The sequence below is a fragment of the Chanodichthys erythropterus genome, chromosome 8 (assembly GCF_024489055.1).
Source record: "Chanodichthys erythropterus isolate Z2021 chromosome 8, ASM2448905v1, whole genome shotgun sequence".
NCBI lineage: Eukaryota > Metazoa > Chordata > Actinopteri > Cypriniformes > Xenocyprididae > Chanodichthys > Chanodichthys erythropterus.
The window spans coordinates 27,056,343-27,074,886 of record NC_090228.1 but is presented as its reverse complement, the minus strand read 5'-3'; the positions used below and the strand labels follow the sequence as shown (position 1 = coordinate 27,074,886).

At 38.8% G+C, this 18,544-nt stretch overlaps 2 protein-coding genes across 4 annotated transcripts in view; both read right to left on the bottom strand.

Annotated features, from left to right (window-relative positions):
• Window positions 1–3,452: 3,452 nt before the first annotated feature.
• Window positions 3,453–5,417, bottom strand: LOC137024666 (transcription factor Adf-1-like). The gene is made up of 3 exons (XM_067392461.1): window positions 4,908–5,417; window positions 4,416–4,597; window positions 3,453–4,232 (listed from the first exon to the last, which is right to left on the bottom strand). Exons 1-3 carry the CDS (start codon window positions 5,056–5,058, stop codon window positions 3,756–3,758), a joined length of 810 nt encoding a protein of 269 aa, XP_067248562.1. The 5' UTR covers window positions 5,059–5,417; the 3' UTR covers window positions 3,453–3,755.
• A 2,184-nt stretch (window positions 5,418–7,601) lies between these two features.
• Window positions 7,602–18,544, bottom strand: part of LOC137024659 (tripartite motif-containing protein 16-like) — a 30,938-nt gene continuing 19,995 nt past the window's right edge. For all 3 annotated transcript variants that reach the window (XM_067392453.1, XM_067392452.1, XM_067392454.1), the window contains 5 exons: window positions 18,164–18,259; window positions 17,845–18,078; window positions 15,062–15,221; window positions 14,861–14,908; window positions 7,602–8,186 (listed from right to left, as the gene is read on the bottom strand). In XM_067392453.1, the coding sequence (XP_067248554.1) occupies window positions 7,666–8,186; window positions 14,861–14,908; window positions 15,062–15,221; window positions 17,845–18,078; window positions 18,164–18,259 (1,059 nt within the window). In that variant the 3' untranslated portion in view covers window positions 7,602–7,665. The remainder of the gene's footprint in view (window positions 8,187–14,860; window positions 14,909–15,061; window positions 15,222–17,844; window positions 18,079–18,163; window positions 18,260–18,544) is intronic.

Below are 18,544 nucleotides of genomic sequence, written 5' to 3'. Positions count from 1 at the left end.
AGCATTCAACACCAAAATCCCGGGAACAAACAAACTTACGTGCTCAACTCTGTTGCTGCCTTGGAAAAACAAACTCTATCCACTGTTCCCTTAAAGGTGCTAAAGAGGATCTTTTCGTCGACTGAGAAACCAAAGACTGTTACTGAGTTTTTGAAATGAGCGCATGCGTAAAAATTTCGAGGGAACGCCTCCCTAAACTCGTGCACGAGTATTGGAACACGAGTGTTTACCACCGGCATTCTCTGTGTCGTGTTAGTGGATTCATTATGTCGGACTCACCGCAGGTAACTCATAATCTGCAGTTGTTACTCCTGTCTCCGGACAAAAACATTGCATGCGGCGCCTGTGAAGTGTGGAAAGTTACTGGAGCGCGCAGCCGCGCTCGTCTCGCACAAGGAACGTCACGGCAGTGATTGACAAGCCAGAGGGCCAATCGTTTACGCGATGATCGCGTGAACGATTGGCTGATGTTTTTAAGGCCCTACCTCGTGCACAGATGATGTATATTAATATATTGAATTATTTGTGTTCATTACAGCACTGAGAGCAGCAGCAGGACGATCACATGACAGATATAGAAAGAAAACACTGACATTATTCACCACAACACTACATGATGAGTTCAGAGCATGGTATTACCACAGTTCATGTAGAAAAACATGGTTTATCATGTCAGGATACTTTCTAGATCAGGACGAGCAGCATGAACCACTGAACAAAGAAACTCCAACAATTCTGTCATTTACAGTAATGATGAGATTCATCTGGACTGATTTCAGAGTTCAGCTCACAGTTTTACTTCTTTCATTCCTAATATATTTCTGAAGGCCGGAACACACCAAGCCGACGGCGACGAACTAGTGGCGACGAAAGCAGACTGCGGGGTCGGCTGGCGTCGGCTGGCGTCGGCAGCGTCTGGGTCCAAAGTTGCCCTGACACACCAAGCCGACGTTCGACAGCCGACGGCCAAATAGCACGTCCGTTCTGCGCCTGCGTGAGATGAAATGCCTTTCCATGCCAGCAGGTGGCAGTAGTTTGTGTTCGTTGCTATGGTTCGTTGCTAGGGAGACCGGAAGAGCTACAGGGATACAAAACATAAACAAAGGTGCATGAAAAACCAGTTCTCGCTCATCACATACGGATTCGTGTTATTTCAAAAATGTCCGACACGTTGCAAATGGCACTGGCTTTGTCAGCCCTTGGTCTTTTGCTTGTGGAAGAGGAAAAGAAGAAGCGGATGAGAAAAATACGGAGAAAGCGCACTAAATGGGTGAAACCATGGATACTCCAGAGACAGGCCCAAGGTGCTTTCCCGAACCTGTGTCGAGAGCTCGAGTTACAGGAAACTTGTGGTTTTAAAAATTTCGCTCGGCTTTTTCCCACTCAATTTCACATGTTAAAAGAACTTATTAGTCCAATCATACAGAGAACAAACACGAACTACCGGGATTGTATCTCCGTGGGGGAACGTCTGATGATTACACTACGGTTCTTGGCAACAGGTAAGGTTATTCGTTGTTTGAACATTTCATTAAAACACCTTTTCAGTTGTGTTTATTTTGGTGTATTATGAAGCATTATAAAAGTGAAAAGAATTTTATTATTTTGTATCCAGTTGTAGCCTACTTTAAAAAGACACAATGTATAAAACATTATTATGGTTGTTTGTAGCACAATGTCTTTAATAACTGATAAAAAAAATATTTGCTTTAATGTAGTGTAGTACAAATGCATTAAAAGTGTTAGATTTGACTCTGTAAAAGGTGTGGAAAATTAATAGTGGAGTTATGTGTTTGTAATCTTTGCAGGAGAAAGCTTCAAGAGCCTTTCTTACCAATTCCGGGTGGGAATGTCCACAATTCAGCAATTTGTTCCTGAAACCTGTGCAGCAATCTACCAAGTCTTAAAAGAGAAATACCTAAAGGTATACATGTATCTGTTTAATGTTTTTTGTTTTAGCCCAAAAATGAGCAATTTTTTTGATCTCTCAGATATTGTTTTAGGAGGCCTCTGATGTAGAAATTAAAGATTTTTCAGTTTTTTTACATTTTAATAAGGGTAATTTTAGGGTCTTATATTGTAGTAGATAAACTGAAAGAATAGACAGGATGGTAGACCATGTGTCGAGGGCAGAGATCTAAGTATTATCCATCAAATTATAATTTCAATGCAAATAAAATTCCACTACTACATTCAAACAATACAGTCTGGCTGGCCTATTATGCTCTCTACTTATCATACTAAAAGAACACATTCATCCCCCCAGAGCACTTACAGGTTCATATTCAAGACCATTCATACCTGTCCCTGAACAATGCAACAGGCATCTCCCCAAAATCCAAAACATAAAGAGCCTAATGCTGACCTATAAACACTTCTTCAACCCAATAGCATTGTGAGGACGAACAATAGAACCCATTAACTATGTAAATGTGATCTTGAGAGAAAAAAACATTTGCAGGCATTTTTTTTTAAATTTTTGAAAGTGATGTTGTAATTCTGCAGAAGTGGGCTTTGCAGGGTTAATTCAAGAATGTCAAAATCACTGAGTTATTAATGGTCTGACGAGTTAAACTAATTTCTTTTAATTATATTGTTTTTTTAGTGCCCAGACACAGTGGAAGAGTGGCAGCAAGTAGCCGTTGGATTCCAGAATCAGTGGCATTTCCCAAATTGCCTGGGTGCTCTGGATGGAAAGCACATTAACATTCGTCCCCCTCCAGGATCTGGATCTAAATTCTTCAACTACAAGCATACATTCTCAATAGTGCTTATGGCACTGGTAGACAGCAACTACAGATTTCTGTATGTTGATGTGGGCTGCAACGGGCGCATTTCAGATGGTGGAGTGTTTGGGGGATGCTCATTGCAGGATGCCTTGGAGAAAAGAACATCCAACATTCCTGCACCTGCACCACTTCCTGAATCAGACCAGCTGGCCCCTTACTGCATTGTGGCTGATGAGGCATTCCCCTTAAAGGAATACCTCATGAAGCCATACCCGAACCGCAAGCTGTCTGTAGAGCAACGCATATTCAATTACAGACTTTCGCGAGCTCGAAGGGTGGTTGAAAATGCATTTGGCATCCTGGCAAATCGTTTTCGCGTCCTACTAACCACCATTAATATTCAAAGCACTGCCAAAGTGGAGGACATTGTTTTGTCTTGCTGTGCTCTGCACAACTTTCTGCGCAAAGAGTGCTGTGAAGTGTACATGGCAGGAATCGACCAGGAAGAACAAGATCATGACACTGTCCCTGGAAGATGGAGAGAAGACCCTGGCCTACAGCAGGCCTCTCTGCCACGCACAACCAACAGTACAACACACGCCAAACAGCTCAGGGATAAACTGTGCCAGTACTTTAATTCGGACACCGGTGCAGTGCCCTTTCAGTGGGGCAAAATATAAGCATGTAGCAAACTTGTTTCTTTCCCCCTTGACCTTGGTTTATGTTTTATAACAATGGTGTGAATTTGCAAAATAAAGTTTATATTTTTACATCATTGTGTTTTGTGATTTTTTTTTTACATAAAGAACAGTGAAGTACCTTTTACACAAAGTCAGTGTTTTATTTTCAAATGTGCAAAAATAGCATTAAGGTAATTTACAGAAAAATATCAACAGTTGGTATTTAAAATAAATAAAATGTACAGAAATATAAACTTTGCATAAGTACTCTAATATAACGTACAACTAAGCGTGACATATTTACTAAATGCTACAATATCTGTTTACAATTTTGCTACATAAAAAATTACAAGTGTGTATACTGATTGGAAGATGCATCCAGTGCATGGTTGTGGCCCACTGAATATTTGAAAATGCAATTATCAACCTCATGCTGGAAATGTGGCAGTAGATGTGGTGGCAAATTCCGCATTCTGTGTTCAAGATTTTTGCAGTAAGCTGAGATGGCATCATTGGTGTTTTCCTGTGATGCCAACTTTTCCAGAGTTTTGCCGATGGTGCGCATCAAGTTTGTGGATTCCTCGCTGGAGGATTCGTCTTGCATCTTCCTGCGCTTCCCTGGAGGCTTTGGTTTTATGTTGGAGCTTTGCAAATGGTCCTTTCTCATGGCTGTGGACTCAGTTCCACAGATGGTGGATTCAGCCAAGGGTGTACTTGACCGTAGGTCAGCATCACTGAAGCTGGGGTCTTCATGGGTGCCAGTCCAGGTGTCACTGTTGGTACCATCTGAGGGTGAACAGGAATCACTATCAGCCGCAGGTTCCTTAAAAAACATAAGATACAAATGTGACAAGTTAATGTAATGGCTTGACTTAATATGCGGAGTTACTTGTGAATAGACTCTTTTAAAGAAGCACTTGCCATCTTACAAAAAGCAAAATGTTTATTTTATTCTGAAATTAAACAATAAATAAATAAATAAATATAAATATATTTGTTTATTTACCATGATCATTAGATTTGAAGTGCTCTCCTTCCTTTTTGTGTGAGGCTCTAGAAACTGCAGGCGGTTCAGGATCCATTGCTGCCTGCCAGTCTTCTGAGCTCCAGAACTTCCTGAGGGTCCTTGTTTCTTATAACGCATGTATTGGGTTCGCAATGAATCCCACCGCTTCTTGAGCTCTTTTTCTGAGGGACAAAGTAAAATTTTGTAAGCATTAAGTGTTATGGCTGCTTATTTTGTCACTTTAATGAGTATTTGTTATGCCAACAAATGTTACTTTTTGCTGTATTGTTAATTATATTATTAACAATTTGATTAACTTTAATATTATTATGAAATATGAGATGCTAGCACAGCACATATTAATTACTGTCTGTTTCCATAAACAAACTTAGTTTGGTACACACAAAACACTAAAATGGTTATATTAGTTTTACTATGGACTATTGAACAATTACAAACAAGCTTTCTCAATTGCCAAAAAGGAAATCTTACCTGATATGACGAGTTTATTTTCGATCTCACGCCACAGTTCAGCTTTCAGCACACGGTTGACATAACATTTTTCCGTAATGTCATACAAACCCGGCCTTTCCTGGATCATGTTGATCAATTCGTCTTCACTTGCCTCGTTCCAGATAGCCATGTCTTTCACGTACCTAAGGTAAACAATGTGTGTTCCCTCTTGACTTCGTCGTTTACTTGCTTCGTCACTTCCGTTTTTCTTTTCTCATGCACTGGTTCGCTAGCTGAACAGCCAATCAGAATGATCATATGGCCCGACGGCCCGACGAGGTCCAACGCCGATTCAACATTTCGAATCGGCCGAAACAAAGCCGACGAGGACCAACTTCAGCCGACGGTGCAGAACACACCGAGGAAACTTAGTCGGCCGACGAAGAAAAACTGCCCGACGGCCGACCGTCGGCTTGGTGTGTTCCGGCCTTGAGTTATCTGGATTGAACTGATGATGATTGACTCAATCCTTGTTGTTTTTATCTTTTCTCAGAGTTGTCAGAGCATCAGGTAAATCCTGAAAAATCCTGTAAATCCTGTTCAGAAGGAGGTTTATTTAACCCTCTGGCCTTATTTGGTCATTTTTGACCGAAAAATTTTATATTTTGAATTGTTAAAAATCGTAGCTTCGTTGGAATGAGATGACACTTGGTGACTTTTGTCACATTAGCAATAGGAACACACAAAAAAATCAAGGACATGATTCGGACATGTTAAAGGGTCATAAAAAAAAATAGTTACCTTACCTTCTCAAAAATGACCGACATAGGAAATGAATAGGAAATATGAAAAAATACAACAACTCAGAGAATCTTTTGTTGGTACAAACTACAAATCAGACACTGTAAAGAAAAAAAGTGAAGGGGGGACACTCTAAAATATCAAGAGTGCAAAACAGACACACCCAACCCCCCACCCCACACAAACATATATATGAACTAGCACGACTATAAGACAGAGCAAGTTTATGCAAATGTGTGAAATAAAATAAAAAATTCAGCCACAAAGCAGTAAAAAATTAACTGCAAGAAAGAGGTTACACTCTAAAACACAAAAGTTGAGTACAAAACAGAAACACCCACTCAAACACACACTCACTTACACACATTCACAGACACACACACACACACACACACACACACACACACACACACACACACAGCACACCATTATACACATACAAATGAACCAGTGTGGCTGTAACAATATGGTAAAATTTAGCCAAAACTCAAATAAGAGGATGAAATCAGATCAGACCCAGATTTATTAAGCTGTTATAAAACACACCTGTTCATTTTTGTTATATTTTTTATTGAATTTTGATGTTGTGTGACAAAATGTTCTCCTCTGTGTTCAGGTTTGACTGTAGAAAAATTAATGCAAAAACCAACACTTCAAATCAACATTAAAAAAAAAAAAAAAAAAATCTAAACCTTGACAAAAAGTAGTCTTTGAGAATGTCTAAGTATAAATCCTAATCCAAAACTTAATAAAAATAAGTGTTTGTGTCCAAAAACCACTAGAGAATTTATAAGCCACTTCCAGGGAGCCATCTTGTACACGCCCCCGTCCCATGACTCCACCCCCACGTCAAAAAAGTGCCACAAAGCGAGATGCGCAGAAAAATGAAGCGCAAAGGGAAAACGGCATCACAAGCTCAAACTAGACTGACATGCAAAATAAAAGCAGCGTTGCAAATAAATTAATAGATATGACCATGGAAAATATGTATTGCAAAATCATTGCTTTTCAGGCTGTTTCATTTATGTTTTGCAATTCTTTATTTTTGTTTGCAAAACTTCATTTTTTTCTCCCAATACTTTATTTTCTTTTGCAATTTACGGAAGCCCTGAACCGCATGGTGAAAAAAAAAAAAAAAAAAAAAACTTGGTGGGGAGGGGGAAAAAAAACGAAAACTTATCTCATTATTTCAACATATTATGTCGTTATAACGACATAATATCTCGTTATTTCAAGATATTAAGTCGTTATTTCAACATAAGTCCTTATAACGACATAATATCTCGTTATTTCAACATAATAACTCTTCATTATCTATCAAGTATGATAAAGGACACACACTTATCAACGTCCCCAGTGGCACAACCCTAAAGTATTGGACCGCCAGTCTACCTTTTACTGCGATTGCCGCGGTTTCGAATCCACCTTTTGCCGAGTTCGTTCTTCTCTAGTTTCACATCACATATCAAAAAAGGCATTTATTTTCAATAAAAATTAAAACAATGTTATAAAAGTGCAAATAACCTGCCTAACGAGTGTTTAATAACATTAAACGTATTTATTGGGCAGGGTTAGCAGCATGTTCGATATTACCCACTAGAGGGCAGAATAAGACAGGGAATCAATTAAAGAATGCAATAGTTATGTTGACCTACTGTTACAATTTGGTGCTCCAAAATCCCAGAGGTTTATCATGGGAATTTGCGTTCATCCCAGGCTAACCTTTATTGAGGTTAAATTTATTACACCATAATCGAGAATACAGTAAAATTCTGTAAATTAAATTACAGAAACACTACTGTAAAAATTACAGTAACTGGCTGGCAACCCTGCTGCCAGTATTTTACTGTAAAATTTACAGTAATTTTTTAACAGTGTAGTGTTACTTTAATGTAATGAACAGAAAATAAGAGACTCTACAACATCTCACTGTTACTGATTTATTATGAGCTCAAAGCATTATGGGTAGAATATCTCTACAGTCTATTCTGATTCATCAACACAGTTTCACTGATGAATCAGAACCAAGCCTAAACCCAGGATAGAGCGGTTGAGTGAATGTGGTCTGGACTGTGTGGATGAGGATCATTGTGTCTCCAGAGACGCTGTAGAAGGACAGAGTTCCTGCTCTGTGATCCACATACACTCCTATTCTACTGCTGATGAGCTTTACTGGGAGTTTAGTCTCTATGTTATTGTGTATGAATGAGTAACTGGAGGAAGAGCAGAACAAACTCCAGGACTGATCGTTAGATCCAAACCAACACTCTTTTCCCTGTCCCTTCCTGCTGATGCTCTTATATGACACTGATATACGCACATCACCACTCCACTCAATCTCCCAGTAACAGCGTCCACACACACTCTCTCTACACAACACCTGCCAAACAACATCAAATCTGTCTGGATGATCAGGATACGACTGCTTTGTGTCAGTGACAGTAATCACTCTGTTTCTCTCAGACAGATGGAGGCGTTTATTCACTGTGTTCAGATCCAGAGTGAACTGATGGGAATCTGATGGAGATAAAACACATCACAATCAGGAATTATGAATCTGTCTGATCTTTTAGGGCCAATTGTTCAAAAATTTTAATCAGGATCAGATTAATGTGTAGCGTTCATTGTTTGTGTTCACTCAGAAAAAAAATTTCACTGATTTATCTTTTATGTTTGTGCCAATGTAGTTTACAAACAGTGGTTTAAAAAACCCACTTTGAATCAAATATAATAGTTTTGCTTGATATTTACATCTGTTTGGGGATTATTTTATGGCACCAAAATCTCTTTTTTTACTTTACAGTAGGCTACCAAATGGCTAAATATGTAGCCTAATGTCTGCTTCTCGTTTATTACTTTAACAGTTGAACTAATCAAGACCATAAAAATGTGTGTATGTAGACTTTTGGGGATGGTCATGCGCGACGAATGGTGATGGCTGCATGATATTGACGGTCCGCTTCAGATGTCCGTTTTTCTAAATTATTTTTCCCTACCAAGTTTCTAGCTGAGTTTCAAGTACTTCCCTTGTTCTAGAGACATTCCAGATGGCATCCAAACGGGAATTAATTCACTCACCTGCTAAGAAAAAGCCGAAAGACGACGAGCGCCTTCATGACGCCATTGCCGAGATGCTAGACAAGCAACTGAGCGCCATAAAGTTAAGCATGACAGCGATTGTTCGTGAAGAGATATCAACGATTTCTACGCGTCTTGACTCATTGGAAATGGACATAAAATCGTTCAACAAAAGATTTGAATACATGCAGGCCACGGTCCGAGATATTAAAAAGGAATTGATTGCTAGCAAGTCCCGCCTAGAAGAGCTTCAGGAGAAGTTATCTCTTTACGAAGATAAGTCTAGGCAAAACAATCTAAGGCTGGTGGGGCTGCGCGAAGGAGCTGAAGAAGGGAATGCAATCCAGTTCTTGCAGACCCACATTCTGAAGTGGATACCGGCCCTTCAAGGGAAGTCGATTGAGATTGAACGAGCGCACCGTTTGTATGTGAACGAGAATTATTCCAGGAAAAAAAGCGCACACTTTGATCTTTAAAGGATTAGTCCACTTCTAAATAAACTTTTCCTGATAATTTACTCACCCCCATGTCATCCAATATGTCCATGTCTTTCTTTCTTCAGTCGAAAAGAAATTAAAGTTTTTGATGAAAACATTCCAGGATTATTCTCCTTATAGTAGACTTGAATGGGCACCAAACGGTTGAAGGTCATAATTAGTTTCACTGCAGCTTCAAATTGTTCAACATGATCCCAGATGAGAAATAAGGGTCTTATCTAGTGAAACCATCGCTCATTTTCTGAAAAAAATTGAAAATTATATAAGTTTTAACCTTAAATGCTCATCTTGAACTAGCTCTCTTCTTCTTCTCCTCTATTAGAATTCCATCAGTGTAGACGCTGCTAAGCGTATTACTGGCCTCCTTTTCGACTGAAGAAAGAAAGACATGGACATCTTGGATGACATGGGGGTGAGTAAATTATCAGGAAAAGTTTATTTAAAAGTGAACTAATCCTTTAAGCTCCTCTGCTACAACGACCGACAAGCGATCCTGCAGGGAGCTAGAAACTTGTCATCACTCAGTTACGAAGGGGGTAACTTACGTTTTTTTCCAGACTTCAGCAAGGGAACGTCTCAAAAAAGGAAAGCTATGGCTGAAGGAAGAAAACATCTCCAACAACTAGGCATTGAGTCATTCCTGCTCTACCCTGCGCTAGTCAAAGTGCGAAACGGCCAAGAGCAGTTGCTTTTCAGATCCCCGGGAGACCTTGAGAGGTTTGTCATGTCGCTAGGCGCCACTACGGAGACGGATACCGCATTATCTGCAGTGATGTCTAAGGACTAAACACGGCCTTTTTGGTTTCTGTGTTAGCTTTTTAAGTAGGGATATAAGTTCATGTATCACTGTGATGGACATCTGGATGTGCTGGATGCTGGTATCTGAGTATATCCACATAGTTTGAGTGTATGGCCTCGAATAGTTTTACTTTCCAGGCAGGTAAGAGGGTGTGTTTTACCTCTCTGCATGCTGCCTACATTAGTGTGTTATTTGGTTCTTTGGTTAGTTTAACCATTACATTGTTAGAAATATGAGGGTTTGCAGTATTTGTTTGTTAAATTATTTATGTTTCGAAGGGGTGGGTTTATTGTCGATGTGTATGGTCGCCATGGTTACTTTAGCCTTTTGTTTGTTTATATTGTGACTATTCCAGGATGAGGGACTTTAATGTGATATTGTGGAATGTCAATGGTTTGAATTCTCCCATAAAAAGATCAAAATGCCTAGATTATTTACATCGCAAGTGAGCTGACATAGCCCTTATACAAGAATCCCACATTAAAGCCTCCGACACAACTCGGTGTCAGAATAGACATTATAAATTGATAGCTTCCTCGTCTCATAATAGTGCTGCTAGAGGAGTTGTTATACTTCAGAACAGAAGATTCCCATTCTTAATAGAAGAAACAGGGGGAGATGAAAATGGGTGGTTTACATATGCTTTGGGATCATGGTATAATTTAAAAATTGTTTTTTTCTCTGTTTATTCCCCTAATAAATGACACAGAGCCCTTACCAAATTCCTCCTTAGTTTTGCTGATTACAATTTAGTTGTTGGCATGGATGCTAATGCAGTTTGCAATCCCTTAGATCTTTTTCCACTGTACATGGGGATCAGGCTTCTCAGTCATTAAATGATCTTATTGTGGATAATGACCTGTGTGATATCTGGAGAGTAAAGAATGAGAACTGTAGGGACTATAGATTTTACTCTGCACGTCATAAATCATTTTCTAGGTTAGATTATATTTTAATTTCTAAATACCTTACTCAATGCGTAAACCACACTGATATCCCATTCTGATCTCAGATCACTCCGCTGTAGTCTGTAATCTGTAATCTGTCTTCTCCAATTATACCTCAAAGTCCAAAAAGGTGGCATTTTAATACAACCCTTTTGCAAAATGAAGACTTTGTTAAGCAGCTACGTTCCAATTTGACTTTGTTTCTTAAAGAAAACATATGCTCATTTATTAATCCACAAATACTATGGGAAACAATTAAATGCTTTTTGAGAGGTATTTCTTTTGCTTCTTATATAAATAAATCCAGAGCAAAATAATCATCTCACCTTGAGGGTCAGATTAAATTATTAGAGAAAGACCTTAAAAAAACTTTTACAGAAAAGAAGAGTAGGATTTTAGGGAATTTAAGAACTGATTATAAAGCAATTTTACTAAAAAGGGCAGAATTTCTCATACACCACACTAAACAAAACTACTATGTTAATGGAGAACCGCCCAGTAAATTAATGGCTTTAAGGTTGAAGCACAACGATGCTCTGTCCTCTATAACAGCCATTAAGGATAATGCAGGCAACCTTCATACAGCTCCAGGAGAGGTGAACAGGATATTTAAAGAATTTTACGAGCATCTCTACAGATCAGAGGTGGGAACGGACGAACAACCTGGTATTGAATTTTTGTCAAAACTAAATCTCTCTCACCTAAATGATGACCAACAGACCTTTCTTGATTCTCCATAAGAATTGAGAGAACTAAAGGAGGCTTTAGAGTCAATGAATAAGGGTAAGGCACCTGGTCTGGATGGTTTACCTCTGGAGCTGTATTTGGTGATATGGGATCTAATTGGACCACTACTTCTCGACTCAATAAATTTTGCGATAGATACAGGTCATTTTCACAGAGATCAGAATACTGCCCTTATTTCTTTAGTTCTGAAAAAAAAGGAAGAACCCCCTTTGCTGTTCAAGCTATAGGCCGATTTCATTAATTGGTACAGATGCTAAGGTATACGCTAAAGTTCTAGCCCATTGTTTAGGAACAGTTGCCAGTTCCTTAATTTCCCACGATCAGACAGGATTCCTCACGGGACGTTTTACTATGTTTAACGTAAGACGCCTTTTGAATATTATTGACTCACCCGACCTGACAAACGAACAACGTGCTATCCTCTCACTAGATGCTGAGAAAGCCTTCGACTGCGTTGAGTGGCGATAACTATGGTCTACCTAACGAACTCGATCCGGTTTTGGCTCTCGTTTTATTCACACGATCCAGACTCTCTATGCTAACTCTTCCGCATGGGTATCCATAGGTTTATGCTGCTCAACCGCTTTTCAGTTGAAGAGAGGCACGAGACAGGGTTGCCCATTGTCGCCATTGCTACAGTATTTGCAATCTCATTAGAGCCTTTGGCGCAGACAATTCATCAGGATCACATAATCTCTCCTATAACTATAGGCTGTTCCAAACATCATATTTCTCTCTTTGCGGACGATATCCTGCTGTATATGTCTAACCTTTCAACTTCTCTCCCCACAGTGTCTCAAAATATTTAAAGACTTTAGCAAAATCAGTGGTTTCAAAATTAACTGGGAAAAATCAGTATTAATGCCCCTGTCTGCATTGGTCGATACTGCATTAGTGTCCACCCCGATTCCAATTAGTAAGACTTTTAAATATTTAGGAATTCAGATCTTTCCCACACTGCAGGCTGTTTTGCAAGCAAAATTATATTTCTTTATTCACTGCTATTAGACAAGACCTACAGAGATGGGATGCTCTTCTAGTTTCACTAAAAGGCAGGATTGCAATCATCAAAATGAATATGCTTCCTAGACTTTTATTTTTGTTTTCCATGATCCCTCTTTCTCCTTATAGAATCTTTTTTAATGCAATAAACTCCTTGATTACAAAATTCATTTGGAACAAGAAACGCCCAAGAATTAAACTCAAAACACTACAGAGAAGGCCTGATAAAGGTGGTTTAGCACTTCCAAACTTCCAGCTGTATTTCTGGGCACTTCAGCTGCGCTCTCTCAAGATTTAGTTAGAGACCGATACAAAGATTGCTTGGCGTGATATGGAAGCATCAGCTGTGCTTCCGCATCAGCTTCAGGATGTGTTATTTACAGGTTTACCAAAGAAAGCCCAGAAGTTTGGAAACACAATTGTGGGTAATTATCTTAAGGTTTGGTGCGATGTCTGCAATTTTATGGGAAGTTCTATTAAGTTTACAACTGAATCCCAGATTTGACATAATCATCACTTACAATCTGGTAACAAACCTTTTGTTTTTAAGCCATGGTCTGACCAAGGTGTACATGTTATGGGTGATTTATTCAACAATCACGGATTAAGGTCCTTTCAAGATCTGAAAGACTGCTAAAATTTTCCTGGTCACTCCTATTTTCTGTATTTAAGGTTGAGAAGTGCAATGCGTGCATATGCCGTGCCATGTAACTGTAAGCTGGACTCTCATCCTCTGTTGGATTGTGTGAATTTTTCTCAGGCACGAGGGCCAGTGTCATTCATTTATAACAGATTACTAGAGCAGTGCTGTGGCACACTCCCTATCACTACTATATGGGAAAAGGAACTTGCTGGGATCTGGGAAAGTATTCCAACGATGTCCAAAAAACTCGAACACCAACTAATACACTACAAACTCATCCACAAGGCTTACGCTACTCCATATGTCCTGTACAAAATTAAGTGCCTGCCTACCCCTTTTTGCTTACTTTGTAATTCAGATACCGTGGGGACCTATATTCACATGTTTTATGAGTGTCAGCATATTAGTAAATTTTGGGATAAGGTTTTTGAAGTCTTGACAGAGCTGTGTGACGTGGTTGTCTTTAAACATCCCAGTTTTTGTAAGTTAAATGATAACAGTGAGCTCAATCTGAATGATAACCAGCGAAAGATCCTCCACATTGCTCTAACTGTGGCCAAAAAGATAATTTTTAAAATCTGGCATGAACCCACATCCCCAGCATTTAAAATGTAGCTTATAGAACTCAAAAATATTGCATTGTTAGAATGCACAACGGCAAGAATTAATAAAGCCAAACCAAAAACACTTAAGGCATGGGCAGAATTTATTAGGAAAATCTCCCATTTAATATCTCATTAAAGCAGCTGTACTGCTCGCTCTATAAGTCCAGGAAGAAGGAGCAGTTGGAATCTTAGATTCGTGTTGGTGTTATCTACTCAACCCCTCTCCCCTCTTTTCCTCCTCATTTTATTTATTTTTACCCATCTATTATTTATTATTGTTATTTATTTTATTTTTCACATATGCAAACCCTGGTTTTGTATATAGTTAAGCTGTGTCACACATGTTGACCATATTCTATTCTGCAATAAAAAAATGTGTATGTATATTATGTGATAATTGTTTGGGGTCTTTTTGTTTTTTTTACCAGTTTTAAAGTTTTATGACATTTTTGTTCCTGAAATCCACCCTTCTGCTGGGATCAGTATAATCCAGATTTTTTTTTAATCAAAGGTATCCCAATCTTACAAAAGGTTTTGAACAACACAAACTGATGATTTTATCCAGATCAAAACCAAGATTGAATTTTGTGGTCTAATCTGATTTTAGAATCTGTTTTTCCTTCTGAACAACCCATTATCAAGGTTTGATCCAATTCGATAGACGAAATCCGATCAGATTACTTTTGAACAACTGGCCCCTGATGTAGTTGAACTCTTCATGTTCAATATATCATCAGTGTCTCAGTACAGTTTACCAGATATCCTGTGCAAATCATCATTTACATGATCAACTGTTATGTTTTCTTTCTCCTTCTACAGGAAGAACATGAACACACTCAGTGAGTTTTTCTGCTTGTTTTCTCAGTGACTTACATTGTAGGAAGTCGTTCCTGGTCCTGGGAACAAAGTTGGTGAAAGTGACTGTGGAAATCAACAGACATGAAGAGTATAATTATCATGTCAAGAGAAAATGATCACTGCATCCGTTCCTAAGACATTTCTAATATGATCTTCTACATGATATGAGATGATGGAGGATCATTTCTGAGAGCAGATGAATCTCCAGGACTTTACCTCTGTCAAAGATCTTCCTGAGCTCCTCTTTGCAGAAATCCTCCAGTTTGTCTCTCAGCTGAAGGACAGATTCTCTCACAACATCAAAAGAGGAGAGAGAACTGAAGGGATCGTCATTTACGTCTGTAGATTCAGGAGGAGCTGAGAGAGACTGGAAACTCTACAGAAAACAGAAATCAAAGCTCATCACCTCCACACTTCAGCCAATAACCTGCACTACTGACAGATTTGAGCAGCTCTTGTTGATCTTTAGTAACTCTCCTCAATCCAGCACTTTCACAGCATCAGATTCATTCTTCTCATGTTCATTATAGGACATTAAAGCAACGAATTGTAGCATATGTCACACACTATATGTGAACTGTTTAGTAAATAATTTTGTTTGGATAATAAATCATTTGCTAAGAATGTAAAGGTTGAGTAGGGTTGAGTAGATTTCATCAGGAAACGCAGTTCAAAGGCAACGAGTAGATTGAGAATTATTTATAACTTTTGAGCAGTTAAGACGCGCGTACACGGTGCGATTTTTGAGCTCGCAGGCATTTTTTTTTTCAATCACTTGGAAATCGTTGATGCTCTGCCAAGCAGAGTAGGCTACCTTACGAGCACTTCCCGACCTCCCGATCATTTTTAAACATGTCGAAAAAGTTCAGGAGATATCGGTTTGAATTTGTGACGTGTGCGGTTGAACGAGCCGATTCTTCGATCTATCTGAAGTTGACCAATCAGGAGCTAGGAAGACCACAGAAGAAGAAAGATGAGGATGACAGCGCCACAGCGAATTTGGACCATTGAAAAGGAGGATAAACAGCGAGCGCTGTATGATGTGTCAAGCAGTGTGTATCATGACAGGGTCGTCCAAGATGATATTTTACAGCGGATCACCCAAGAGCTACAGTTATCAGGTTAATGATAAAAAAATAAATGATGCTTGATCCGACTTGACTCATGATCCGCTCTTGATCACGACATGAAATTTCTCTGTACTGTACTATACATGTTGGCCATTAAAGAAAACGTATTTAGCTTCATGTTTATGTTTAAATATGCCTATTGTAATGTTATTTTTACATTTCATCTATTTGATTATGAAAAGTGAAGAGCATGAGTAAGATAGAAATACATCATAAAATGCGCAATACATCTGGAGACATGGAGTGGTTCAGACATGATTTTGATCACTTCATTAAGTTTTGACTTGTAGAAAGCCTTTCTTTAAAGTGAATTTTGTTTTGTAAAAATTGTATCTTAATTTTAATCAATGTTTCATCAACCAATTGCCTGGATTTAATAAATAAGAAGCAAATATAGCAGACAATATAATCATGACATGGAAGCGCGGGCACGATCACTGGCGCGTGAACTGGAGCGCGTCTTATAGGCTAAATGAACCGAAACTCAGAGTATAGGCTGCTTGCCTCGCAGACATGAGAAATATATCTATAGAAAGCTTGGGATGTCTAGTTTTAAACTAAATAATTCAAAACGAAAAGAAATAGGCTACTCTCTGATTATGTAATCTGAATAAAACCTGCAATCTCTCTCTAGGTGCATCCACGGATATGAGAGTCAACAATGTCAACTTCATCTTCGCAGCTGACACGGATTCAGAAAACTTAAATTTTTTAATAAACAATTAAAATGTCTCCTTGCTGTTTTTGTCACATTCATAATCAATTATTTTGGCGGTTCTTTATGGCAAGCTTTTTATGTGCACTTGAGTGCTATATAAATGCTTGTTATTATGGTTTATTCTCTCCAGTAATTAAGAAATTAAAATAATTTAAATGTCATTAGTCAACTAATGGCTTGAACAACTACTATTAAGACATGTTAAACTGTGCCCCAAAAACACAATCAAGCCTAGAAAAAAAACACTGAACCACCCCTTTAATTAATATGAATTTATGATTAGCCTTTAGCTTGACTATGGTATCAAACAGCTAATAATGTGTTGCTAATGTCAGACACACCGTTCCCGTTCTTTATCTCAGACAGAGTCAGACAGCCTTCTAACATTCAGTATCCTTTCAAACGCTTTGAACAACATCAGTGGAGAAAGGCATATAGTTCATCATAACATCATAATAGACTCGCTATATTGCTAAATCTACACAATTTTCACAAAAATAAACAAAAAATATACCAGGATAACCTGGCTTCTCTCGAGACTTTCCTGCTTCAGAGCAGTCATAGTTAATGATATGCTAAAGCCTGCCGGCACATTGTTGTTATGATTGGTTACAAGGTCGTCTGTGATGTCACAAACACCCACAATTTCAAGCCGCGGATTTTTGGTTTACTGCAGTTTCAAACAAAATACTCAGCAGTGGTGTTGACTTATTTGCACATGGTTTGTCTTAAAGCATGGGTCGCAAAACATTTGCAAAAAGGGTAAGAACCACTGGACTAGCATTCACACTGCACGTAGCAGTAATATATATATATATTTTTTTTTTTTTTTTTTTGGCTGTGTTGGTCACCTGAATTAAAGGAACATTTCACACTGTTGTAAAAAAAAAGTTATATTAGTGAAGTTTTGAGCTGTTTCTGTCTGGAAGCTCAATATATCGTTCCTAAGAGATTTCCAGAGCTGAACTGCATTTGTAAGTGTGTTTCTCTCAAAAGAAGATGATCAGATGAGAGTCTGAGTGATGATTAAATAATAACCGAACACAAAGATCAACATTTCAGTCAACGGCTCATTCTGCTCTCATGAAATGTTTCTCTGTGAGTCTCTTGCTCAAGTCCACTATGATCCTGTTCTTCTAGATCTCTGTTACCTGCAGGAAATGGATGTGATCCTGTGTGTGTGAAAGCTGCTCCAGTTCAGCGTCTCTCCTCCTCAGATCATTGATCTCCTGCTCCAGACGCTCCAGTCGTCCTTCAGCTCGACTCACTGCAGTCTTTTCCTGATCTCTGATCCGCTGTGTGGCCTCAGAGCGGCTTCTTTCAATGGAGCGGAAGAGCTCAGTGAAGATCCTCTCACTGTCCTCCACTGCTGTCTGTGCAGAGCGCTGTTAGGACACACATCACAATCACACAGTGGCTTCAGTGAGTCTGACTGAGACTTCTCAAACTTCTCTTCTTCTCCAGACTCACCTTATGAGACTCCACAGCCTCTCTCAGCTGCTGAAGATCTTTCTCTATCTGCTGGATCCTCTGCTGGAACGACCCCTGCGTCTCCTTCAGCTCGGGCTAAAGGACAAACCAATGACAGGAGAAACATCACATGAATCATCAAGTAAAAAGATATGAATCCAGTATCAGTGAAGTGGTGAGATTGAGGGGTTAAAGATCTTACATGATGAGGTTACAGGTTCATTTATAAGTGCCAGCATTATTTCATCAATGTTTAATTTTATAGGAATAGTTCATCCAAAAAACGTTTACTCATCCTTATGTCTTTGCAAACTTTTATGATTTTCTCTTTCAGAACACAAAAGATATTCTGAAGAATGTCTGTTTCTAGAGCCAAAACCA